This window comes from Leopardus geoffroyi, chromosome E1 (genome assembly GCF_018350155.1).
Source record: "Leopardus geoffroyi isolate Oge1 chromosome E1, O.geoffroyi_Oge1_pat1.0, whole genome shotgun sequence".
Lineage (NCBI taxonomy): Eukaryota > Metazoa > Chordata > Mammalia > Carnivora > Felidae > Leopardus > Leopardus geoffroyi.
Genome location: NC_059330.1, coordinates 60,072,833 through 60,098,550, shown reverse-complemented (window position 1 = coordinate 60,098,550; position 25,718 = coordinate 60,072,833). Strand labels below are relative to the sequence as shown.

The following is a 25,718-nucleotide window of genomic DNA, read 5'->3' as shown; positions in this document are numbered from 1 at the left end:
AAGGAAAAAGCAGCAGAAGGGGCATGGGTGGGGGGACTAGACGGGGATGTGGAGCGGGCCTCCCAGCCAAGCATAGAAAGGTCCCTTTCTTTTCGCCGAGATCATCCTCTCTGAACTGAAGGAAATAAAGCTGATTTTACAAACCACAGCAGCTGTCATGAGAAGGCATGAGGCAGGGCCGCTGTGGGTCCTTGACGGGGCCACGGCAGAGGGCGGGGGCTGTGGTTCTCAGGACGGCTCGGGGTGCAGGGAGAGGGGCAGGGGCTGGATGCCCAGGAGCCCAGGAGCCCACATTCCTGCAGGGAATATGGTGGTCCAGGACCCCGTTCCAGACCCTCGTAATCCTTGAGGTGGGAGCTAATTGACAGGTGGCAAATCTGTTAAGCAACGGCCCACGGTGGGGAGCCGGGCCCCAGGTCTGTCCCTGGCCTCCCACTGCCTTCCAGGCCCTGGAGGCTCTTGAGGCTCTTGATGGAGCTCTGGGGAGGGGTCCCGGGCCTCAGTGGATGTCTCACCGATGACACCGTCCACCCTGCCCGCTGCTGTGAGTTGCCAGGACACTCAACCCCACGACATAAGTGAAAATGGGGGACCCTAGAGGGTCAAGGCCATCACCCGATGGGTGTGATGAAATGGGCATCCTGCCCGCTGGGGACTGCTCTTGGGTCTCTCGGGAGGCTGGAGGGCAGGCATGCTCCTGGCCAGGTCTGGGGCGGGGGGGGCTGCGGTGTGGGGCCAGCCAACCAGAGGACCAGGGCTCTCTGGCGGGGAGGCCAGGGAGCCCCAGCCCAGGCCCACAGAGCTCCACACAGAGGCAGCACGCTCAGCAGACTCTGGGAGGCTCCAACCACCTTCACCCCGCCAACGTCCTGCCCGGCTCTCAGGACAAGATCCTTCGACAACAGACGCCCCTGTGCCCCGGGCCACTGTTGTCTCCCTGGAGGATGACTCCCTCCCCTATCCTGAGGCTCCAATTGCTGGAAAGTTCTCACCGGCCATCGAGCCTCAGGTTGTAGCTGCCAGCTGATCCCAGCATCAGCTCCCAAGGGCAGCTCCCCACAACACGACCACTAGGCCCAACTGGCCACCCGGGGCGGGCTCCCAGCAGCTCAACTGCCCATCTGACCAATCAGAGCCCATCTCCCCTGGGTCAGGCCCTCTCTGGGGATCAGCAGGGGTAAGTTCCCCCAGATGGAGCCCAGCAGCGCCCCCCCCCCCCGCCACCTCCTGCCAGCCCTGAAGGATCCCACACTTATTCACCCACGATGACCTCCACAGAGACACCCAGGGACACGGCTGGGCAAATGGCCCCTGCTCCTGGGGCCCTGACGCACTGCTACAATTTAGGATGCTGCCACAGGTACCAGGCTAGGGGTCATGGCCCAATGCCCGACACTGACCGGACGCCGGCTCCCTCCCACGAGACGCCCCTTTCACTCAGGACGTCAGCGGGTTTCCATTGTGGCGTCAAGTCTACCAGATGATCGGGACAGGCCAGAACTGGGTTAAGAAGGATTCTGAGGCTGCACCTACAGGCGGCTCGAGTGCGGCGATCGGCTAATCACGTCTGCCCGGGGAGGAGCGCTAACCTTGCCACAGCCCCTCCCCTGGTCCTCCCTGCTTCTGTCCACAGGCCCCCTCACGCCTGGTGGCCAGACCCCTGGGTGTCCCCCTGGACTTTGGGACGACCTGCGTGAGACCCCTTCTCTGGGAGGGGGCGGGCTTTGGAAGCTCGGCCCTCGGGGAGTGCCCAGGCCTCAGCCTTCCGCAGCCGGGCGGCCAAGCGCAGGCTCGTGTGGATTCCTCTTCCATCCCACCTGTTGAGTTTCCAGTTCAGGCGCTCCCCGCATACTCACTGCCCCCCGCGGCCCAAGGCGCAGGGCCTGGCAGCCTCGGTCTCTTCCCAGGCTCGGAGGAGCACTAGGTGTTGGGGGAAGGGGCCAGGCTCCTGCAGGCGTCTCTGGAGCACAGGCAGCGGGCAGCCTGGCCAGGATCCGGGCGGCCTGTGGACAGTCCCGGGCTCCTGACACGTGCTCCCAGGAAGGAGGGAGGCTCGGGCAGCACAGCTTAGGGGAGAGCCCTCGGAAGGAGGGGAGGCCTGGGAGGGCTGGGGCCCCAGATCGCTGCAGGCCTCCAGCCGGGAAAGACAACAGCCCCTCAGAGCTAGGAGCTGGGGGCAGACCGGCGTCACCCCCAAAACCTTCGCTGACATCCCACCATGCAACTGGCTGCCCGGGAAATGCAGGGGGGCTGCCGCCTGCCCTGCCCAGACCTCTTGGCCCAGGCTCTGCACCCTGCCCTCCGGAGGGCTCCAAGCCCCCTGGGTGGGGCGTCCTGGCCACACTCAGGTCATTGCACCTGGGGGATCCTGGCTGCTCGGACCCGTGCAGTCATGTCCATGTGCCCAGGCAGCGACAAGGGGCCTCCCCCTCGCCCAGCCAGTGCTGCCCCCACACACGCTCCCACTGCAAACGGCGGCCCCCGGCCCAGCAGCGGACGGCTGCCGCGGGGAACAGGCCAGACAGCGCGGTCGGCGGCAAATGCTTCGTACTTGCTGGCTTTGACTGTGTCACGCTGGGTCTGAAGGGTGAGGGCGGTTTGCAGATGGGGAAACTGAGGCTCAGAGGTGCGCTGGCTCTCCCAGCCTCTCGGGCGCTGTGGACTTAAGGCTGATACAGCTCTTGAGCAGTGATGATGACCCTTACGAGGGGCAGGGGCCTTGGGCTTGGTCCAGCGTGGTGCTGCCCCGCCCACGGCTGTCTGGGCAGGGACCCCGGCCGGGGTCCCAGAGCAGCCTCTACGCCAAGAGCCTGGCTGACCAGCAGGAGCTGGAAACGGGGAACATCTACTCCCAACACAAGGAAGGCAGAGGGAGACAGGCTTCAGAGGGCAGCCAAGAGAAAGAGAGGACCAGATGGCCCCCGGTCAGACTCTTTGGACTGAAAACCCACCACACAGCTTCCCGAACCTGTTTCCTCCCCTATAAAATGGGTGAACAACCGCCCCCCATATCGCGGGGTTGCTCGTTGAAGTTAACGAGGCAGGTACCATCCCTGGGCCAGCAGCAGGACAAAGCATCATTTTCCTGAGCACCACAGGCGTGCTACCTGGCCTGACCTAGAGCTAGGGATTGGCCCTGGCATCCCTACCTCAGGGCCACCTGTGGCTGCAAGAACCAAGCCAGGGCTAGGCAGGCTGGCCCAGTACAGTGAGCCCGCCGGGGACTAGCCTCACAGGGATCAGGTGGGACCCGTGCCCTCAGCAACCAGTTGGTATGTAAAGAGGAAGGAAACGGTGAAGGAAACGGTGGTGGGCTGGGGCCACGGAGGAGACCTGCCAGGGCATGAGGGCGTGGGGAGGGGTGAGAGAAGGCCGGCCACAAAAGCCCCATGAAGGCTCTGGAGGGGTCAGAGGTCCACAAGAGACGGACCTCCCTCTGGCCGGATATGGCCTATCCGCAGGGCAGCCCTGATTTCTGTGTTGGGATCTGGGGAGTTCGGGCCCCTCCCCACACTCTGTCCTCAGATCTCAGAGCAGCCGGCCGCCCCCACTTGCCTCCTCCTTCCGTCCAGCATGGGCAGGACTCAGGGAGGCAGGGCGAGGGGTACCGCAGCCTTGGGGCCACCGTACCCAGCCCAGGACGGGGTGCGCTAGGAGGGCGACCATCGGTGGTTCTGTGGGGGCAGAATCAGAGGCAATTTTAGCTATCGAGGAAACTGAGGCCAGGAGAGGAAGAAGGAGACGACGGGGCCTGGGGGAAGGGGCTGGGGTCCAGGGCAGAGACCTACATCAGACAGCCCCTCTAGACGGTTCTGGGAAATGAAGCTTCCGCAGCCAGGACGGCCTCTGAGGTCACACGGAGGTGGTGGATGCCAGGTGACACCTGTGTCCCTCACACAGACATGACCCCAGGCTCCCGCTCCCTCCCAGAAGTTCCCATGAGGTCTCAGAGGGGACAGAGGGGGCAGAGGGGAGGCCGGGGGCCGGGAGCAGTGGGGAACATCCAACCACACTTTGGTGTGGCCCCCAGCGCTCCTGGAGGCGGGCCCAGCCCTGGATGGAGGAGTAGGGCCTCGGATAAAGAGGCCAGCGGGGCCCACAGCCGGCGATGGCACGCGTCCCGCTGCCACCCAAGGCTCCCCTCCAGGTGGCACAAGAGACCACAAGTAGCGGGGCTGTGGCGCACAGCAGCCAGGGGGCCCCACCCCTCCCCAGCGGAGCCCCCAGGAACAGAATCCCCTTTCACCGGCCCTGTGGGTGGTCCCAGCCAGGCAGCTGGGGGCGGGGTGGGGACAGGGGGGCCGGACTCCATGACAATGGGACCAGCTGTGCTGTGCCCCCGCCCCTGCCCCAACCCCCCCAGGGCAGGCGGGCTGGACACTAGCTCACCCCTGCCGCGGGGCCAGCTCCGACGCCCACTCCCACCCGAAGCCTCGGAGGGGAATGTCCAGTCTCTGGCAGGACCCCTCACTTGGGCGAGCCTGGAGGGGGGGAGCAGGAGGCCTGGGGGCTGGGCAGACAGGCTCTGCCTCCGGCCAGATGTTCCAGGGCGGCTCCTCCAGCTCCAGGGTGCCTCCCCTGCACCCCAGCTGCTCTGCCAGGGAAGCGGAAGCCTGGGCCCCTGTCCTGGCGGCTGCCCCCCCAGATGGCAAGCTAGGTCCACCGGTGGGAGGGTGGGGAGTCCTGCCTGGAGTTGGGGGGGGCACGTGGGCCCATCTCCCCTGACCCGGCCCCCACTTACTGCCGGGGCCTGGCCTGGCTGCCCTCCTTAAGATAGAGCCATTTCAGAGGCCCCGCCCCGGCCACCCCAGGTAAGGGAGGGGGTGGGGAGCAGGTTCTGCTGGGCACCTGCCGCCCTGTGGTGGGAGGAAGCAGGACGCGGGGGAGACCAGACCTCTGAGCGGCCCGCCCAGGCAGCCCACCATGCCTGCCGGCCCCCACGCTCCGGCCGTGTCGCGTGCCCCCCGCCCGCCTCACCCCCCTTCTCTCCGAACACACACGGCAGAGAAACAGGCCCCTGCACGCGGGGAGCCAGCTGGCACCCAGTCAAACTAGCAGCCAGGCACGCTGCCAGGGCAGGCAGCCAGCAAACGCTGCCACTCGCTCCGGCCCCGCCCGCCCGCCCGCCTGCCGGCCTTTACGCTCCAAGCTCACAGCGAGGCAGCCGGCACCACGTGGCCTGTCGGGGAGCGAGGCTACAGCAGGCAGACAGGCGGAGGGCGGAGGGCAGGGAACCCCCGCAGGAAGGAGATCCCGAGGCGGGGCGGCTTCACGGAGGGCAGAGAGAAGGAGGTGGCGAGGGGGTAAACTGAGGCACGGGCCTGGAAGGTGTATGTGGTTGCACGGTCGCCAGGACATATAGATCCCGGCTACCGCCAGGTGGGACCTGGCAGGTCGGGGGTGCCCTCCCCCTCAGGGCTCCTGCCTCTCCCGAGGCTCCTCTTCGGCCTCGGGTGGGCCCTGCTCCCTGCAAGCCCTGTGCTCAGGGGGCTGGGAGTGGGGGGGGGCGCTAAGAACCACACCCTGTCTCCCTTTGTCTTTGGCCACCTGTGCTTGTCCACTAAGCCCATCGGCCCGGCAGGCACGCCCTCCCCCACTAGGCTGTGGGCACGTCCAGCCTGAGGAGGTCCAGGTGGATGGACACATGACGTGGAATCCTGGGGCAATCCAGGGCTGGTCTGAGCGGGAGCAACGGACCCTCTTCCTGCTCAGGCTGCCCCTGCCTCAAAGAAGGTTCTACGGGATGCAGGACAGGGTGGAGGCAGGCAGGAGGCCCGCACGGGCCCCCCCCACCCGGCCAGCGGACTCCCCTGGGGCTGCAGCTAAGGGCGGTGGGGAGCCCTGAAGGCCAAAAGCCACGCCGCCAATGTAGCCGTTGGCTCAGGGGAAGCGAGTGGCGGGAGGCCGTTGAGGACGCCGTCTGCAGGCTGCCTCCCACCCCACCCTCCCCGCAGCCCCCAGAGGGGCAGGACAGGGACACCTTCTCCCTGGGCCCCAGGGCAGGTGGCACTGCCCACAAACCGCCCTCCGCGCTGCTGAGGTCCCCAAGGGCGGGCCGGAGGGGAAACTAAGTCAGCCAGCCCGGGTGTGCCCATGCACCTGTGGCGGGGCCAGGGTGGGGCCGTGGCCGTTCCTCCGTTACTTCGTTATTTTGAGGTGGTCCCACGTGGCTGCTGCAGCCCCCCCACCCCTCCCTCCTACAGACATCCTTCCCAGATGCTCCTGCCAGGGCTGGGAGTTTGCCTGGCGGACAGAGAGGCGGAAGAGCTGCAGGGGCGGGGAGGGGGAGAGGCACTGAGCGCGCGGGGCCACCCACCGCTGCCAGGGAAGCCTCGCCCCAGCGCCCAGCCCCGCCCGCCCCAGCGGGTCCCCCCTGGGGAGGCTACTAAGAGTGCGGGGGTGGGAAGCGGGCAGCGGGGGCGAGTCTGGGCCGGGGACCCTGCCCCGTCCACCCGGCCTCCCTCCAGCGGGAAGAAGACCTCTTGCTGCTTATCGCCTGCCCAACATGTGCACCCTGCGCAGCGCTTAAAGCCTAGATTATTTTAACAACTGTCCCTCACTTGTCACCTGTCCTGTTTGGAAAACAGCCCCTTTCTTGTTGCACAAAGAGGTTTCTCTGGCTCTCCAGCAGCGCCGGGCGCTAATCTCCCTGCCTGGAACACGGACGGCGGGCGCGGCGTGTGGGTCCGCGCTCTGCAAACGCAACGCTTGCCGCTCAGCAGTCACTGAGTTACGGCGGCGCCGGTGCCAGGAGCGGAGAGCCCTCTGTGCCCGCTGCCAACTGCAATTACCTCTCCGCGTGCCAGCCACCGCCGCCGGGCTTAACCCTTCCCGGGCCGCACGGATACCAGCAGCCACGGGCCCGGGCTGCCGCACACGTCCCAGTGCGAGGGGGCTGAACAGACAGCAGGCGGTTGGGAAACCGGAGGGGAGCCCCAGAGTCCCCGAGGGGCCCCCGGGGCTGTCCTGCTGGGCGGCCGCAAGGCCTGCGTGCACAGGGCCGCATTCCGAGGGGAGGCCAGGGGCCCGGGAGGGGCTCTGCTCTGGGCGAGGCCCCCGAGGTGGCTGCAGGAGCATGTTGACAGCTCTCTCCCCCCCCACACACCTCCCTCCCAGCTGGCACATCTGGAGCCCATACCGCTCTGAGTCTGGGGAGGTGGGCGCAGCCCCAGGCAGAGGGTGCAGCCCGGCCCCGGCCTGCCCAGCTGTGTTCCACATTTCCTTGGCTCCCCCAGAGCCCTCTCGGCCCCACCTCCTTCTCCCCCACCCCCCCCACCCCCCCCCGCCCATCTGCGGTGCACATCTGGCCAAGACCACTGCCTGGTGGGGCCCGCCCCCCGTTTCCAACCAATTACCACCTCCCCCGTGCGTGGGGGCTTCCTCTCCTGGCCCCCGGCCCCTGGCCCCGGACTCACCTTCATGGGAGTGAGAGAACCAGATCTGGGAGGTGGCGGGGTGGGGGCCGCGGTAGGCCTGCTCCGAGGGGGCGGGGGTGGGGCCGCTGGGGTGCGCGGGGGCCGCCGAGCCCAGGCTGCTGGTGAGGAAGCTGCCCATGAACGAGGGCGCCGGAGAATTCCCCATCAGGCGGCTGCTGGCTGTGGACACAGGGGGCAAGGGTGAGTCTGGACCGGGCCAGCCTGCCAAGGAGCCCGTCTCCAGGGGTGACTCTCGAGCCCCAAACCCCCGGGGCTTCTGTCTTCAGAAGCAGGAGAAACGGCCCACTCGGGCTCCCGACAGACACGCTCGGGGTCCCGTGCCCTCCTGCCACTGTTGGCACTTTTGCGACCAGCACCGCCCCCCGCCCCCACCCTGATCAGTGGGATGCCGAGTGCCGTGCCCGAGGGCAGCAGGCGGCTGGCTCTGCGGTGGGCCTTCTCCTCAGAGGCCGAGCCCCTGACTCTCCCAGGCCACGGTGGCGGGCAGCTCCAGGGCCCCACAGCCACCGGCGCACCTGCCAGAGCGCTCTACCCACACCTCCCAGAAAGGCCCAGCATCAGCAGGGGCCCTGCTCCAGCCTTGTGGGCCCCGCAGCCTCTGCCCGCCTTCTGGGCAGCACTGGGGGGACCGGCCCCTCCCCACAGTGGGGGTCCTCAACCTTCTCCCCAGGTCCAACCAACGGACTCATCAGCCCCACCCAGGTGAGAGGGACAGAAACGGAGGCAGAGGCAGAGACAAGGATGAAGCCAGACCTGCTTTTTGTCAGCCCCCCGGGGCTCTCAGGGTCACACCCCGGCCAGCCTGGCAGGCGGACACACATAGTCATCTGTCCCCCAGGACACTCCGCGCTGGCGCTGACAGCCGGCTCTCCGTGCCCACCTGCACCCCCGCCACTGTGTCCCCTCTCCCTGCCCAAATCCAGTGGCCAAGGCCAGGCTGAGCGCGCCTCCCTGGATTTCCATGGCGACGGCAGCTTGCGCAGGAAGGACGCAGGCGGACACAGACCGCTCTCTGAGGAGCAGCCCCTGGGGGTGGTGGGGGGTTAGGACAGCCCTGCTTGGCCCCCACCCCGCCATCTCGTCACCCCTGTTCACAGGCAGTGAGCCTGGCTTGGGACCAGCCCAGGGATGGGGAGCAGCGGCCTGGGCGCTCAGCACCCCATCAGGCTGGGTGTAGGGAGGGGCTTGGTGGGGTTCGCAGGAGTTCTCAGGGGGTCCCCGGAGGCTGCAGGCCCTGCCCTAGGTGAGTCAGGGCAGCTGTTTCCCTGCCTGGGAGGCAGGGGGATTTTGTGAATTTGTGATTCCTCATCCAGCCCGGTTTTGGCTCTGGGAGCTTCCCAGACACCGGGTGACTCAGCAGAGAGGAGGCAAGGCCCAGAGCAGGGGAGAGGGAGGGGCTGCCCTGGTGGGGACCCTGGCAGCTTCCCTCCCCTCCAGCGTGTGAACGGGACAGACGGAGGAGTGGGGCCTCTCCTGGGCGCCGGCCACAGAGGCAGGTGTGTGAGTGTGGCCAGGGGCTGGAGCACCCGCCGACCTCTGTGGTGGGTGTCAGGATGCAGGGAGACCCTGGGAAGACCCAGGGGCAGGGGACGAAGGTGCCCGGGGGCCAGGGACTTCCCGGACCGCAGGGCTGGGACTGCCATGGGCCGCGGCCAGACCACAGGCGTCCAGCCAGGGGAGGGGACTCTGGGCTGGGAAGGGAAGTGTTGGCCTCCGGGGGCTGCGGGTGGAGGGGCAGGAGTGGGAGGGCGGCCCCTGCTGGGCCCCAGGGACCTGGGGGGGGGGGCCATGCCTGGAGGATGAGCAGGCCTTTTCCTGCCTCGCCCAGGCCAGCCCTCCCAGGCCTCCCCACCCCCGCACCCTCCCAGGAAGGTCCCTCCCACCCTGCTCCTCCCGGGACACTGGGAAGCAGCCCAGTCCAAAAGCCGGGTCTGGATAATGAATTTCTCCAGGAGCTCAGCCTGAGAAGCCCACACCTTGAGCTCTCCCACACCGCGGGGGCGAAGCGGCGGGCCAGGCTCCAGGCTGGGCAGGAAATGCAGCTCAGGGTCCCACGGGGCCCCCTGGCCCTGGGGTCCAGGGAAGCCGAAGCTTCCAGGGGGGTCCCGGGCAGGGTCTCCCGGGCCTGAGGCTCTGGCCTCAGAGGTCTGGCCTCTGCGGAACCCCCCTGCCACATCCCCAAGGGTCAGCCATCTGGGGCCACAGCGGGTGGGGAGCAGGGCCTGAGGCCCAATACTGGACCTCTAGGCTAAAATCTGGCTTGGGGGTCCCAGGACCTCATGCCCTCCTCCGGACACTGATCCTGGACTTGGGTGGGGACACTCACGGGTGCTCTGTTCTGACCCTATCCCAGAAGGGGGTCCCACCGCACGGGGGCCTAGGAGGGTGGCACCTCAGCTCAGTCGGCCCCTGGTCTGAGCTCTGCAGAGCAGGGGACATACCGGAGACAGGCTACACTTCCCGCCTCGGCCAGAGACCCCAAGCCTGGGGCCCACCTCGCCCCACACCGCCCGTCTCCTGACGCAGGGGACTTTCTCGGGGGCCCTCAGAGAGCTGGCTTCTCTGCGTCTAGGGAGGGGACCCCTGCCCCACAGTGTGGGGAACGTAGTGGAAATGCTGAAACACTGTTCCGGCCCAGCCCCCCTCCCCGGCCCGTGGCGGGGCTGCCCCTGCCCACCCTGCTAACTGAGGGGCTGCCCCGCTGGCCTGGTGGCTGACTCAGACATCCACCTGGGGAACCTTCTCCACTCTTTTCCTTTCAGCTGGAAAACAGAAGGGGCTTGTCATGCAAACAGGATGACACAGGGAAGGAAGCAGAGGGCGCTGGAGACCCCATCGCCCCCACACCACAAGTGCTCTTGGGCCCAACAGCGTCACAGAGGCATTGGCCGGCCCCGGCTGCACACACAGACACCCCGTGCCCTGAGCCGCTGTGGGAGACTCCTGCGGGGACCCAGGTGGCCTCTCCCTCCTACAACCCTGGTCTGCAGCGCTGGGTCCCGCCAGGGGCTCCCATTCCCGCCCCCCGCTTCCTGCAGGCCCGTCCCCCCTGCCTGGGCCCTGTGCGGCGGGCTCCACGGTCCTTGCTCTGAACGGTTCGGTCTCTTCCCCACCGTCCTGGCCTAGAGGTGTGGACGCAGCCAAAGGTGCCGCAGGCCTTGCCAGGTGGGCTGCGGGGCCGGGTGGCAGGAAGAGGGCTGATGGCCCCTGGAACCTCCCCCCCACCCCCAGCCGGCTCGCATCGTCACCTCCACCTCCAAGGAGTCTGTAGCTGGCAGCGTGCCTGGCCAGCAGGGGCCTGGGGCAGACCTGGCTACCAGCTCCCTAGCCCCTCCCGCCAACCAGTAGCCAGCCCCAGACAAAGCGTGAGCAGAGGCGGCCTGGGCCAGGGCCAGGGCCGGAGCCTCGAGGCCAAGTCTGGCCGGGAACTGGGCTGAAGGCTTCTTTCCTCTTGGCAAGGTCCTTGCCCACGGAGCGCTGCGGTCACCAGCCTGGGAAGGGACGGTGGGAGCCTGAGCAGTAGGGAAGGCCAGAGGGGTTCCTGGTTTGGACGCCCCCGCCCCGGCTGGGAGCTCTAGTCCTCAGTCCTGGAGCCACTCACACTGCCCCTCTCAGACCAGGGGCTCTACAAGCCTCACACTAATTGCTTTCATGCAGTCCCAGACAACGGGCCACCACGGGGCTGACCAAGGAACGGGGCATCGTTAGTCTGAACCCCGGGTCCCCAGTGCCTCAGCGGAGGTCTGAACGAGGCCTATCCATCCTGAGGCTGCCCCGTCCAGTATGAGCGGTCATGGTGGCCACTGCCCTGAGATTCTGTCAGCTCCCGTCACAGATACGTCCCACGTTCACGATAAGCTCGGGGAAGGGACCCGAAGCTGTGTGACGTTTCAGCAGGGCCAGAGGCGAGCCGCCGTGTACTGAGCGTCATGCATGGCCCGCCGTGCCGCCAGCCCAGGCCAGACACGGGGCTCTAGTCCCAGCTGTAGCACCACGGAGGCCTGGCCTGGGCGCCCGGCTGGCTGAGAAAACCGCTCCGGAAGCCAGCATGCCCGGGAGGCCTGGTTGACACCCTCTGGCGACCTAGGTCCTTGGGCACGGCCCCGACCCCGACCCCGACCCCGGAGCCCCATCTGACCCCACACCCCGAGGCCCAGACGACCCGGCCCCTCGCAGCTGCCCCAGCTGGAATGCCCCGGACACCCCAGGAACCTCCAGCGACCACTGAGTCCGGCCTTGGCCCGCTGGAGAGGGGGCACCACGTGGCCGGGCAACACTGGAGAACGGGGTCTTCCTCCATCAATCTGTCTGCCAGGCCCACCTGCCATGGCCAAGGTGCTGAGGACGCCCCTGCCCCAGAGCACAGGTGTTGCCCGGGGGAGAGCCTACCGTCTAGGGGCCACCGAGACCCCCGCGGGCCTGACTGGCGGCAACACGGGTGGCCCTGTGCCGTGCACCCCAAGTCTGAGGTGCCAGGTGCCCACCGTGCCCTCCCCCCCGCCCGCATCTCCCCACCAGGCTGTCCGGTGGTGGGGGTTCCTGAGAAGCCTGTCTCCTCACCGTGACCCCAGGCTGAGGGCAGAGGGCAGAGGGAGCGGGAGTCGGGGAAAGACAGGTGGACAGAAGGGCCTCCGAGAGCTGGGCAGAACGGGCACTTATTGTGTCTGACGTGAGCCACGGGGACGGCGTCCTCCCTCTCTGGAAACCATGACACGGGCTGTGAAGGAAAGGCCTCACCGAGATGGCTGCCGGCCGCCTCCGAGATGCAAGCCCTTCCCGGGCTCTCAGGGCTCCTGAGGCTCCTGAAGCCCAGCTGACTGGCTACTGGCGGGGCTTCCCCAGCTCCCACCCTCCCGCTCATACCTGCTCAGGCTCCCCACTTCCCTCAGGCCTTGCAGGGCCCACCTGGGCGCGCGGGGGGGCACCCGGGGTCTCCCCCAGGACACCAGAGGCTGCTGAGACACTGGAGGGACAGGCAGTCCGCCTGGGGGGCCAGAGTGCCCCTCCTGAGCTGAGCCAGGCCTAGAGGGAGCTGTCAGAGAAGAGGAGGCAGGAGGTCCGCCCCAGGGACCTGGCCACACCCCTCCTGTTCTAGGACAGGGGACAAGGAAGGAGAGTGTCCATCGGCGTTCAGCCCTGGTCCTGCCTGGACTAAGATGGAAAGGCTGGGAAGCAAGGGGGGGGGGGGGAGATCCACCCAAGAACGGTCCCGGCCCGGCTGGAACCCACCGCTGGCCCGGGCACACGTGTGCGCGTGCACAGAGGCAGCACAGTGACCATGTGTGGGCGCTCACGGGGCGTGTCCGGGAGCGCACTCGTGGCCACGGGTGTACGTGCTGGCCACGGGCGTGCACACAGGACGCAGATGTGCACACGTGTCTGAGGCACGGCCCCGAACACGCACGAGGTGGCTGACCCGATTCTTGCGAGAGGGGGGCCTCAAAGACCCGCTTCCCAGGGTCAGACCCCCACCAGACTGGTCCCCTTACTGGCCCCGGAAAAGGCCCCCGACCTTTGGTTCCGTGTGCTCCCGGGGTGACGTGGGAGGGGCCGCAGGCCGCAGGACCCTGCCCACCTCCTCCCCCGCCCTGGGCAGTGGGAGCACATTCCGGCTCACCTGTGCTGGAAGGGGACCCTCGCCTGTCGTCTGCACCAAACCAGAGACCCCCGAGCCCGAGCCCCTGCTGCACGGGAGCAGGCCCCTCCCCAGGCCGGCTGCTCAGCCCCCAGCCACCCGGACCTGACAGTGGCTCCAGGAGTCGTGTGGATTCTGGGGGACAGCTGGCCGGCCACGTGGCCAAGTTTGCCTCCCCACAGGCAGCCCACCCCGCTCTGCGGTGGAGAAGCAGCTTAGACTGGCATGAAGTCCCCTCTGATCTGTGACACCCCCCCCACCCCCCCCCGCAGGGCAGGCTATCCAGGACCCACGCATCGTCCAGATCTGGGGCGGTCCCCTCCGGCCACAAGCTGGCCGCCCCCAGATGTTGGCCTGTCTGGCCCATTCCCTCACTCCGTCCCACCAGACACCGGGTCTGCCCTGCTGCTACCACGGCCCCTAGGAGTCCCTGAGGGCTCCTCCCAAGGATCCCGGCTGCCGTCCACGACTCCGAGACGCTGGCCGGACGAGAGGAACCTGAGACGGGCACAGGGAGGGAGGAGGGACGGGTGGAGGAGGCAGGACTGTGAAGCCGTGGGTGAACCTCCTGGTCGGCCCAGCCCTAGGATGTGGAGGCAGCCCAGAAACATGCGTGTGTCACATGGGAAGCCCCTCTCCGCTGGCCCAGGAGAACCTTCCAGAAGCCCCGGCTGGCCCAAAGGCAGCAGTTCTCAGGCCATAATAGGAAAATTCTGTGGTTGCTGAGCCACCCAGCCGACAAACGTGGAAGCAAGATGACAGGGGAGGCCCAACCACCAACAGCCCAGAACTAATAAAAGAAAAGGAAAATCAGATATAAGTCTGGTTCTTATTAAAAGGGTAAATTTAGCCCTTTGGCTGGGCAGAAGGGGCCGCCCTCGGACTCGGGGCTGAGAGTGACTCAGAGGGCCCCTCGGCCGGGGGGTCTGGGCAGCAGCGGCCGAGGGCCGCCCCCTCGCTTCTCTTCACACGGCCTTCCTCCCCTGCACACTCTCCCCGGCGGGGCAGCCAGCACGTCCCCCTCCAGGACACTCCGGAGGGCAGGCGAGTGGGCTGGGGGGGGCGTGGAGAGGGCCGAGCAGGTCTGCTCTCGGGGTTTGGTCTGATCTGGTCCTGCCGGCACGGGATGGAGACCGCGATGGGCGGGTCCCGATGGGAAGGCTCCATGCCTGGGGGCGGAGAGTCTGCGCTGCCAGCCAGGAGGACCAGACACCGGGTCCTGTGTGGCCTGGCAGTGGACTGGGGCCCAAAGACTATGATCTTCCTCCTGCCACCCCAGCCTCGCGAAGGCACCGCCACTGGCTGCGTTGGGCAGAGGCCCCGAGGCCAGCACAGCCGGAGAAATTGAGGGGTGGGGGGCAGGTGCATCCCCCATCCTGTGGATCCCTCTCTCCCTCTTTCCCTCCGTCCATCCTGCCCTCCATTTACCCATCCATCTATCCGCTTCTCCACCTGTTTATCCCTCCTACCGCCCCCAGATCAAGGTGCATGACTTGTCCCTCTCCTGCCACCCCTCGCCCCCACCCAGAGGCTACCCCTGTTGCACGCCCACCTGGGTGCTGGCCCCGGAGCGGAAGGCATGTGCGCCGCAGCTGTCGGGGGCACAGGCTCCCCACGCCATCACCCTAGCCTGCTGGCCACAGAGGCGGTTCTCTCGGCACTCAGAGCCGAGCTAAAGCATCACTGAGCCTGGGTTCGTAAGCCCCTCTGCTGCCCCAAGTAAATGCAGGACTCTTGCCCTGCCCGGAGCCTGGCAGCTTCAGGATGGGGCCCTTGGGGACGCCACATCTCCCCGGTGTGAGGAACATCCTAGACGACACCCCACATCCAGCCCAGGTCCAGACACAAGGCCTGGAAGCTGGGCTGGCTCGGGTGGGCGTGGAGGGGTCTGGAGACGCCTCCCAAAGACACCTAGTGAGGCTACAGGCTGACCAGGCACCTGGTGCCCACAGCCAAGCGGGAGAGACACTAGTGTGCGTCAGCGAGCTCCAGCAGAGTTGTGGCCGTGGGGCAGCGGGCAGGGACGGCCGTGAGCACTGGGGTCACTACCACCGGCCATGCGGTCGGCTACCATGTTGGGCTGGGAGAGCTCTGCCTGGCCATTGCAAGGACCCAGGTCAGCTTCTGCTCCCTCGTGCCTGAGAAGGACCGGGGACCGAGGGCCTGACTCCCAGAACGGGGCTGGCTCGGGCTGCGAGGTCCTGGAGTGGGGCCAGAAGGGGCACCGAGATCTCCACGGGTCACTGCATGGACCAGCCTGTCAAGAGTCAGCGCTTAACCAACTGAGCCACCCACATGCCCCTTTTCTTTTTCCTTCCTTTTTTTTTTTTTTTTTTGCCAGTACTGACTTTCTGTCCTCATTTCCCAGCCACCTCCTTTAGGTCTGGTTCGATCCAGCCACGTGGGGACTCATGCTCTAGGGCTGCCCCTTCTAGAATACATCCCTTCCCGCCTCTTTCTCAAGGCTCAGTGTGCACTTGGCCTCCTCCGTGAAACCCAGCCCGACCCAGCCCTCCACTCGGCACCCGGCAGCGCGTCCAGGCACTAAACACCCATCGGGGCCCCGAGGGAGAGGCCCGCTGCCAGGCACGGGCCCCTGGTGAGTCCAGGGTCCCAGCAGCTCAACCCTACGGAGAACAGAGATCAGAAAGCAGCAGGGACGGGCTGAGGAACAGCAGGGTGAGGCCACCTGACCCCAACGCCCCTCAGAAGCTGGTCCTGCCTCAGGCCCAGTCAGCGCAAGGCTGCCCTCAGGGCCAGAAGGGTCTCTTGGCCCACAGCGCTTTGCTCACGGCAGGGGGGTCCTGAAGGAGGGGACACGGGACCTGGCAGGAAGGGCACAGTGCCAGAGAGAAACCCGGGGCAAATGTCCACAGTAGAAGAGCCTGGGGACGCGGAAAGGAACAGAAGTCCTGAGAGCAGTGCCCGCAAATGCTTTGCAGGGTGTGGGATGCGAGGGCCGGGGGAGGGAGGTGGAGAAGAGGCAGGGGTCTAATGAACCAGAGATGCCGTTCCTCTCTCAGACTGCACCACCGTGCAGGGGTGGGGGGGCGGGGGTCAGAGCAGGGGCTCCCGCCAAGCCGATGCCCTTGGCCGCGTGGAGGCCTGGCAGTATCCTGCCAAGAGAGCCAATATGACTCGTCCAAGAGACGCCTGCGTGAGACCAAATCCCCAAGGGGACCCTGGGGGGAGCCTGGATCTGGGCCTGCCCGGCACCCGTGTCCAACGTTCCCAACAGACGGGGTCCCGAGTGACCCAGGCCCCGGGCCTCTCCTGGCCGAGACCTCTGGGCAGCCCGACCTTCTGAGGGGCCGTCCCTCCGCACCCCTTCCCTGCTGGCTCCTGGTTGGGGGTGTAGACCCCTCCTGGCCCACAGGGCTCGCAGGGCAGCCCGGGGAGGGGACGGGTGTGCACCGGGGGCTCTCCGCACCCTCGCCGTGTCTTGCTGCAGCCAGGCCACTTTGACGAAGCACCCCATTCCCTCACACGTGTCAAGATGAGATATTCTAGTCTCTAAGAACAGTCAGAATACGGGGCGCCCGGGTGGCTCAGTCGGTTGGGCGTCTGACTTCGGCTCAGGTCATATCTCACGGTTCATGGGTTCGAGCCCCGCGTCGGGCTCTGTGCTGACAGCTCGGAGCCCGGAGCCTGCCTCGGATTCTGTGTCTCCCGCTCTCTCTGCCCCTCCCCTGTTCACGCTTTGTATCTCTATCAAAAATAAATAAACGTTAAAAAAAAAAAAAAAAAAAAGAACAGCATAAGTAGAAGGAAAACTCACTCCTCAGAGGTAAAACGATGGTGCTTCTGGGGACTCTTGGGGTGCAGGGCAAGGTGGGGGTGGGGAAATTGCACCCCACTGATCCAGAGGCCCCCAGGACAGAGCAGTAGCCCTGAGGTGGGAGGGGAGGCCTCTGGAATGGGGCTAGATTGAAGGCCAGCCCAGGGGAGGCCGTGGGGGACCAGGCCAGGGCCAGCCCAGCAGGGGCTTCCAAATGACAGAAAACCCAGCAGCCAACCCCCCATCCCAGCTCACCTGCCACCTGGCACCCTGCCCAATGCTCCCTGGCTGCCCAGCCGCTTGGGGCCGGGGCCGGGGCCGGGGCTGGGGTGGGGGGCGGCGGGCTGCACGAGTCCAGGGAGGAGGCACGTGGGCAGAGAACCAGCCCGGGGCTTCTGGCCCGGAGGCCTGTGCTCCCGCATTGCTCCCAATGTGACCAAGGGCAAACCAGTGGTGTCACTGAGCCTCTGTCACCTGGACCCCATCTGCCCCAGGAGACTCGTCCCCGAGCCTGAGGGCGGTCCCCCTCGCCCAATTCACACCCCGGGCTCCCAGCAAGTGTCCTGTGCAAAGGAGGGGAGGGGGCTTTGCGCTGGGCTGCCCAGACAGGACAAGGCCCCCCAGAGGACACCTCACACACAGCCTCCGAGGGTCAGAGGCCACAAATGTGCCATGACCCCTGGCTGCCTGTGCGGTGGCCAGCCCGGGGCCAGCTCCCCTCCCCTCAGGGGGACCCAGGGCCTGCACTGCCTGCAGGTGGTCCAGGGGGCGGCCCAGGTAAGCCCAGGGCACCTGCACCTGCACAGAGCAGGCGGCTGGTTCCGGAACAGCAGCAGGAAGTGCTGCCCAGACCTGGCGGTGCGACACCCCTGTCACCCAAGCCACAGCCTGGACCCCGGGCTCCGTCCGGAGGGTGAAACTCTAACCAGGCTCATTCATTAGACAAACAATTCCCGAGTGCCCGCAAAGTGCGGGGTCGCCCGCCCTCACCCAGGCCCCGCCTGGGATCCGAGGAAGCCGCAGGCCAGGCACCCTGGCCTCCAACAGTGGCCCTTGGATCTCCCGGTGACCCGCACCGTCCTCGAGGCTATTTTGGGGGCCAGCCTGCTGGCCTGCTGGTGGCATCCCTGGGAGCAGACGTCTCACAGGTTTGGGAAGACGATGCTGTGCTTCTGTGGACAACACGCCCGGCCAGCGGGGTAAGCAGGCCCACGCTTGTCTGAGGGCCCTCTGACGAGCAGGGATGGGGCTTTTAAAGGGGACGGGCCAGAGCCCGTGACCAAGTGACGACAGGGTTGTGGAGCAAGGAGGGGGCAGGGGCCGAGAGGGAGGGAGTTCTCCAGCGGCTGGGCCGGGTCACACGCAGGGAGCCCGGGAATGCGGGGGCCTCGGCTGGCCGGCAGTTGGAGGAGGAGGGCCCGGGCCGCAGAGGGGACCCGGGAGTAGTTGGCATGCTGGGGCAGTTATGGCCTCAGGAGGGGTCCAGATCCAGTGGGGCCCTGCACGAGCCCTGACCCCTGTATGGAACCCCCTCCCCTTGAGCGTGGGCAGGATTAGATTCACTTCTACGAACAGAAAACGCCCTTTGGAGATCAGGTCATAAAAAGACCATGGCTGCCGCCTTGCTCACCACCCTTGGAACCGTTGTCACCAGCCAGCAGTCGACAGGGAACTGGGGCCTGTGACAGCCACGTCGGGGGGGAGGGGGAGCTCCTTGAGATGCCTGAAGCCCGGGCGAACACCTTCACTTAGAATCCTGAGCCACAGACACAGAGAGACAATAAACGTTTGCCGTCGTAAGCGGCCAAGTTTGGGATGATCCGTTACACGGCGGGAGCTAACTACGACACAGAGAAGCCCTGGAACCCAAGTGCAGAGGGTTTTTGTCGCATTTACAGTGGAGCCCGGAGCAGAGAAGGAACCTTCAGCAAGGGGAAGGGAGGATCAGGAGGGGAGTCGGCAACTCAGGGAACAGATCTGCTTCTGCAGACAAGCCAGAGATCCGGGTTTATGTGGGAAGCGCCCCAGCCCCGCCCTGGCCAGCTGGCAGCCTCCCGGCCCGGCCACACAGTGGTGCCCCCCCCTCCCTTCCAGCAGAGCCGGAGCACCGTAGGCGCAAGCGGCCGCGAGGCCCCTGCGAGGTGTCTCGTCCTGTCCCTCCTCGTGCTGGCCCAACTCCCACTCAAGCGAGGGCCCTTTGGACTCCATCGTTTTGGGTTTCCGCTACTTGTCATCAAATCTGCAACAGGTCACGAAGGACGAGGCAGCCGCACGTGCACCTTTCCAACTTTTCTCGGTCTTATCTGTATTCACACACGTTTGGGGCTTCTCAAGAGCTGGCCTAAAGATGTATTACAACTTAATTTAGATTTAATTCTAATGTTAATTTAAAATAAATTAAAACCTTATTTTTAGGAGACCCAAAGGGATGCAAAAAGTCTCAAAAAGGGGACCAGCTTCAGGCTCACTGCCCACAGGCGACCTGCTGGCCGGGGTGGCTGGGGCACGTGGTGGGCTGCCTGGATGGGGACACAGGACACGTCCTGCAGGCTCCGGAGTCCAGCCCCTCCCCCTCCCCAACCTGTGCAGGGTGAGGAGGGCCGGGCACACAGGCCCACAGGCCCACAGGCCGGGGACAAAGGGATCTGCTGTCACCTTCCTACAAGAAGCCGCTGAGGCCAGAAGGCAGCTGGGGGCTGGGGCGCCTGGGTGGCTCAGTCGCTTGAGCGTCCGACTTCAGCTCAGGTCATGATCTCACGGTTTGTGAGTTCGAGCCCCGCATCAGGCTCTGTGCTGACAGCTCGGAGCCTGGAGCCTGCTTCGGATTCTGCTTCTCCTTCTCTCTCTGCCTATCCCTCGCTTGTGCTCTGTCTCTGTCTCTCAAAAATGAATGAATGAATGAATGAATGAATGAATGAATGAATGAAAAAGAAAAAAAGAAGGCAGCTGGGGGCCCCAGTTCTGCCCTCACCACGTTCTCATCCATGTCTGGGTCCTGAACCCACCAACTGCTGGCCGCCAGGGCCCTGGGGAGTGCAAGGGAGGAGGCACCCGGGCTAGTGCCACAGGGGAGTGCAAGGTGCCTTCCTGAGCACACGCACAGGGACAGGACAGGGACAGGAGCGAGGGGCTGGGAGGGAAGAGTGACTAGGGCCTGCAGGGGCAGGTGCAGGGGGGCTTGTGGGGAAGGACCTCAGTGAGCCGCAGGCTGGGGTGGCCTGCAGTCCAGCTGGTGTGCTGGGTCAGGTCAGCACACAGGCTCGGCTCGAGAGAGACGAGGGCAGCCCCCGGGGCAGCCCCCGGCTGGAGAGCCAGAGGAGGAAGGGAGGACGGGGAGAAAGGAGGGAGGGAGGGAGGGAGGGAGGCGCTAACCTGAGTTTCCAGGCCTCTCGTGCTCAGTCAGGACCTGAGTGGCAGAGGACAGAGCCAGCCAGCTGTGGCTGGGTGACCCTCCCCGTCTGGCAGTCAGTGGCCGCCACCCAACCTCCCCCCCTGGCAAGTGTCCCCAGCCCCGGGGTCTTGCTGAGTCTTGCTCTCATTGGCCCAAACTGACTACAAGTCTGGGCCCAGGTGCCTGTCTGGGGCCAGGGTTTGGGGGTGTAGAAAAGGGGGAGCAGAAAGGAGGCTGGCTGTGGAGTCCTGCTCAGGCCCTGCCAGGTACACACGTGCTCGGGGAGGCCCGGGACACACACAGGCCGGGAGAGGAGAGACGCAGGTCCACTCACAGCCCCAGGCCGGAGTCCTGGGCCGCGACCACCCGCATCTCTGCACACTCACGAGGGAAGAGGTGCCCACAGATGCATCTCTCCCTGCTGACCCGCCTTGGGGGGTTCAGGGTCGGTTCACAGGCAGGGCCCCTCCAGGATGCAGTGGCACCCAGGCTGAGGAGCCCAAGGGTGACCCCAAGAGCCTCCCTTGCCCCAGGCAGAGAGCAGCCCTGCACCTCCGGGCCCCGGGGCCTGCCCTGGGTCATCTGCCCAGCCTCCCGGGGCCATCCTGCCTCTGACCTTGGACAGTTCCCTGTGGGCTCCAGAGAGAGATCCCCAGTGTCCCCTCCATCTACCGACCCAGGGCCACCCACACCACGCTGCGGGCTCTAGGACCTGCAGGCCGCTTGGCCCAGACCTGGGTCTCTACCTCCCCAGTGCCGGGGCGCAAGAGCCAGAATGCATTTTTTAAAAGTTTTTTTTAAAGTTCAGTTATTGGTTTTGAGAGAGAGAGAGGGAGCAGGAGCAGGGGAGGGAGCAGGAGCAGGGGAGGGAGAGAATTCCAAGTAGGGTCCACACTATCGGCACAGAGCCTGACACGGGGCTTGAACCCACCAACCGTGAGGTCATGACCTGAGACAAAAACCAAGAGTCAGACGCTTAACCGACTGAGCCCCTCGGGCGCCCCCAGAACCCCTTGTCTAACTCTGTGGTCAGACTAAGGCCCCAAGACCACAGGACCTCAAGACAGACACCACGGAGAAGGGCCGGGGGGACTATGACCCGTGAAGGTCTGCCTGACTGTCCCCAGGGAAGCAGCCCTTCCTGCAAGACCCAGGGCCCTGTCACTTTGTCTCCAGGCCTCCGGGCACATCCTGGGGCAGGACTGTGTACAAGCATGTGTCCAGCCAGCTCTAACGGGCTCCTAAGGGACAGAGCCGGGGCTGCCGGTTGTCAGAAAGCCTGGGCACGGCCAGTCCCGCCATGCACACCTCCCAGGGCTCGAGCTCCAGGAAGCAAAGCGGCACAGCGTGAAAGGCTTGCCTGCCCGGGACGGAGACACCACGGTGGCAGGGGGTGAGACCCACGACCCCTGCCTTCTCCCTGCCCCCTTTTCCCTCCACAGCTCTCATCTTCCTTTGGTTGGTTGCCCCCCCCCCATTCCCACCCGTGACCCCACTGCCGGGCGCAGCCACCCACATGGCCACCAGGGATGGGAGGGGCATGTCCTCCCCTCCCACCAGCGCCCTGTGACCCAGGTGAAGCCTCTGGCTTCTGCCCCCGACCCCTGCCGCCAGCTGTGATACTAACACAGGGGAGAGCTCACTGTGCCAACCTGCTCAGCTCCGACACCTTTTAGAATGTGGCACAGCTTGGGAGCCTCTGCAATGACACAAGATGCTCCTGGAAGGTGAGGAGATGCTGCCCTGGCCCCTGGGAGGTGGCTGCAGAGGCTGGGGACATGTGGAGGGCACCGCCAGCACAAGCGTCCCCGCGTCGTGCTCGGGTGTGGGGGCGGGGCAGCTTGGTTTTAGCGAGGAGACCTAGGGCCAGTGCAGGCCCTGGCACATCTCCCCAGGTCGGTTCCCCCAGAGAGGGTCCTGGTCTGCCCTCTTCTCCAGCGTGGGGGTGACACTGCAGGACAGAGACCTCGTGTCCACGGGCACACACGTGCCGCCCGAGCACGGCACACACCCCCCTTACGGCCTCCCCCGTCCTGGGTGGCCCAGCTCTGGCAGGCCGCGGGGACAGAGGACACAGACACCCCACACTCAGGCCCCTGCCGTCCACTGGGGAAGGGACCCCCACCGCCACGGGTCAGGGCGGCTGCGCTGGGGTGGCCACGGAGCACGTGGGGCAGGAGGTGGGCTGCAGGCGCAGGAAGGCCCTCCGGAGTAGGACAGGGGGAGTCCGAGCAGAGCCGGGGGCACGTTCGGGGCTGGGGGGCCTGGGCAGAGCTGCATGGCAGAATCACTTGGGGCTCTGGAAATGCGTGAGGCTGGGACCCTCTAGGGCCAGCTGCGGATCAGAACAAGGGCGGGGGACAAGGCCTGGGCACCGGCTGGAGGGTGGCTCCGGGAGGGGTGGGGGGTAGGGAAGCAGAGGTGCGTGGGGCAGTGCAGTGGCCATGAGAACAGCCTGCGGCAGGCAGGGGCCTGGGCCAGGGGCTCCGGGGTCCACAGCGAGAGGGCAGGAAGGGCTAAAATGAGGTGGGCAGCTCACCAGGTCCAAGCCCCGTAAGTGAGGGCCCCGAAGGGGCTCCACCCCGGCAAGGGCCCAGGAGCAGGTGGCGGGAGACAGAGCAGCGCACACATTCAGGTCACTGGGCAGGTGGGCGCAGAATTCGGGTGGGCGCAGAATTCGTGGGTGAGCGTGAGACCTGTCCGGTGGCCTGAGCACAGGTGAGCAGGGTGCGGCCTGCATCCGGGCCCTGGGGGCACAGGTGAGCTCAGCCAGTTACCCTCTGGCTGGCCCACTGGGGTCCGCAGGGTGGGCCTCTGCCTCTGTCCACAAAGGGGACACGGGCTGTGCCTGGGATGGAGTCTGTCACTCAGTGCTGCTGGGTGGACACCGGGCGGGCAGTGTAGCCCCACCCACTGCCAGCACCGCTGTCCCCACCCTGGGCTCCGTTCCTGGGGCCCCCAGAGGGCCTTCTCTGGGTCGCTCCCCCAGCGCTGCCTGTGGTGTGGACATCCCCCGGAGGAAAGCCCCTGGCTTCCCGGAGGGACAGGCCGAGGGACCCGGCCGAGACCCACCTTCCTGGGAGGACGGCACGGGGTTGGTTGAGCTCTTATTCAACTCACCTCAGGACTCACTTTCTTGACGGGGTGCCCCAAGAAGGCACTGCTCCCAGACCACCCTCGGGGACCCCAGCCTGCTGCTTTAGAGGCTCCTGCGGACAGCACACCCATCTTCTCCTCCCCTCCCCCATTTCTGGAAATTTCCAGTGGAAAACCAAGTTCCTGCCCTGAGGGGGGCGGGGGGGGGGGCTTCATCTTTCCATCCGGTTCCAGGCACACAGTGGGTCCCCCCACCGAGCCTCAAAAGCATTTGCATCGAGAGACACTGGACTCTTTGTTGGGGGGCCTGGGAGCGGACAGGGGGCAGGGAACCCAACCCACCTGTTTATTCCCTTCTCCTCCTCCCCCCACCCCAGGTCAGAATGAAAAACTCTTCCTGGCTGATCCAATCTGGAACCTAATCGTCTAGACAGCTGCAGCGGCCCTCGGATGCCAGCCCGGCTGGCTCCCAGCTTGGGCGCTGGACGCCTCCCCGCCAGGCCCTCGGCAAATCCAGCACCCCCCACCTCCCGCGGGCGTAGCCCCGTTCCCACCGGTCGCCTGGCCTCCGGAGGCAGCTGTTCACAGGGCCACAGGAGGCAGTAATATTATATATTACAACAAACAGGGGCGGCCCACTGACAAATAGACCTGCGTGATCTAAACGGTATATTATCCCATAAAAACGTCAGCGGGCAGAGCGTCAGAGCCAAGGCAGAGCGGCAGCCCCACGCACATGGGCTCCCGAGGCCCGAGCTCGGTCGGCGCGGCCGGGAGGCTGCGGGACATTTTCTAGAGGCCGCATGCTGGCTCTGATTTTGTGGTTTGCTTGTGGTACCCAGTCTTTGGTGCGACAACGGAGACCCCAGAGGTTAATGGGGGCCGGAGACCCGGGAGCTGGTCCCTAGTGGATGAGTCAGGGGCGGGGGGAGGGGGGTAAGAGCAGAGCAAGTCGCCTATCTGCCAGACAGGCTGTGAGCTCTGCGTCCCAAAGCCCCACGTCAGCGTGGAGAATGTCGTGTGATGCGAAGGCCCCAGGAAGAACGGGCAGCAGCAGGGTCACCTCTCCAGTGGGCTGCGGGCGGCGACTGGTTTGAGAACCTTCTCTGGACAGGTGACGATGAGCCAGGCTTTCCTGCACAGGGGCCTGTCCTGGGGGAAGCTTTCTTCTTAGAAACTGCCAGAAGTCGCTCAGGGTGGATGCTGATAGGCAAGGCAGCTGCTGTCTGAGGACGTGAGACCACGACAGCACGGCTGTGAGGGGTTTTCTCGTGGCACTAGGTGACAGAGAGCAGCCCGGATGCGGGGCAGAGGCCTCACGTCCCTTCCGCGCCGGCCCTCGCGTAGAGACCGGACCCCTCTGAGAAGACCACGCCGAGGGAAGGCACGGGCAGCGGGCTGAAATCAGGGGGCCTGGTGGGGACCCCCAGGGACTCTGGACACGCCAATCAAGACAGCGGCCACACAGGATCCAGGGGGTGGAGGGCAGCTCCCATCTGCTGGGGGCCCATATCCAGAGGCCTCTTCCAGGATGCAGGGAAAGATGGCTGGGGGGGCGGGGGACGGGGGCGCCCAGGGCCCCTCTCCACCCACCTGAAAAGAGTTCACTCCCAGGGGCACTGGCTGAACTCTCTCTGTGCTAGGGAACCCCCCCCCCCCCCCACTCCCTGGAGCTGACCCAGGGGCATCCTGGGAAGTGTAGTCTTTTAGGGATCAGGAAGGCCTGCAGGGATTTCTGGGGGTGTTCCACCGAGGAACCACGGAAGAAGAGGAGGGTGCAAAGGGGACTACCTGACCCTAATCCCTGCGGGAAATTTAACATGCCTGAGAACGGCTGAATTTAGATACCAGCCAATGCTGCAGTTCCCGCCCCAGGCCCTTGCGTGCTGGTTTCTCTAGCAAGCCCACCCAGCTCTTATTTTGGCGGGGAGACCCGGGAACTCCCTAGAGAGGAAAGACCTCAACCAAAGTGCCCCCCCCCCCACCTCCTGCCCTCCTCTGGCCACTGACCCCAGACACCAGGAGAGAGAAGCGCCGGCCAGAGGACAGGGGTACTACCTGGCGGGCTCCAGGAGAGGCTGCGACGCATCCCGCACGCTCTAGAACATTATTTACGCTCACAGCCCGCTCTGATGACATATGTAAGTTGACAGCGAACATCCTATCAACTTGCTGGAGTGTATCTTGATTGTTAAAACACACTCTTAAAGGTGTACGATCATTTATCAAATTAAAATAGCCGCACCTTGCCTGTCTCTTTTCTGCCTCCCCTGACCGCCCCCCCCGACCCCCACCCCGCGGCCTCCCTCCTCCTCCGGCCTCCTGGGCACCCCACCCTTTCACCCAGGCCCTGCTCCAGCGTCCTGTGCTTCCAGGGACCCT

At 65.8% G+C, this 25,718-nt stretch overlaps 1 protein-coding gene across 4 annotated transcripts in view; it reads right to left on the bottom strand.

The window, feature by feature from the left end:
* Positions 1–25,718, bottom strand: part of BAHCC1 (BAH domain and coiled-coil containing 1) — a 63,151-nt gene that overhangs the window by 28,469 nt on the left and 8,964 nt on the right. For all 4 annotated transcript variants that reach the window (XM_045489852.1, XM_045489854.1, XM_045489855.1 and 1 more), the window contains exon 3: positions 7,416–7,595. In XM_045489852.1, the coding sequence (XP_045345808.1) occupies positions 7,416–7,595 (180 nt within the window). The remainder of the gene's footprint in view (positions 1–7,415; positions 7,596–25,718) is intronic.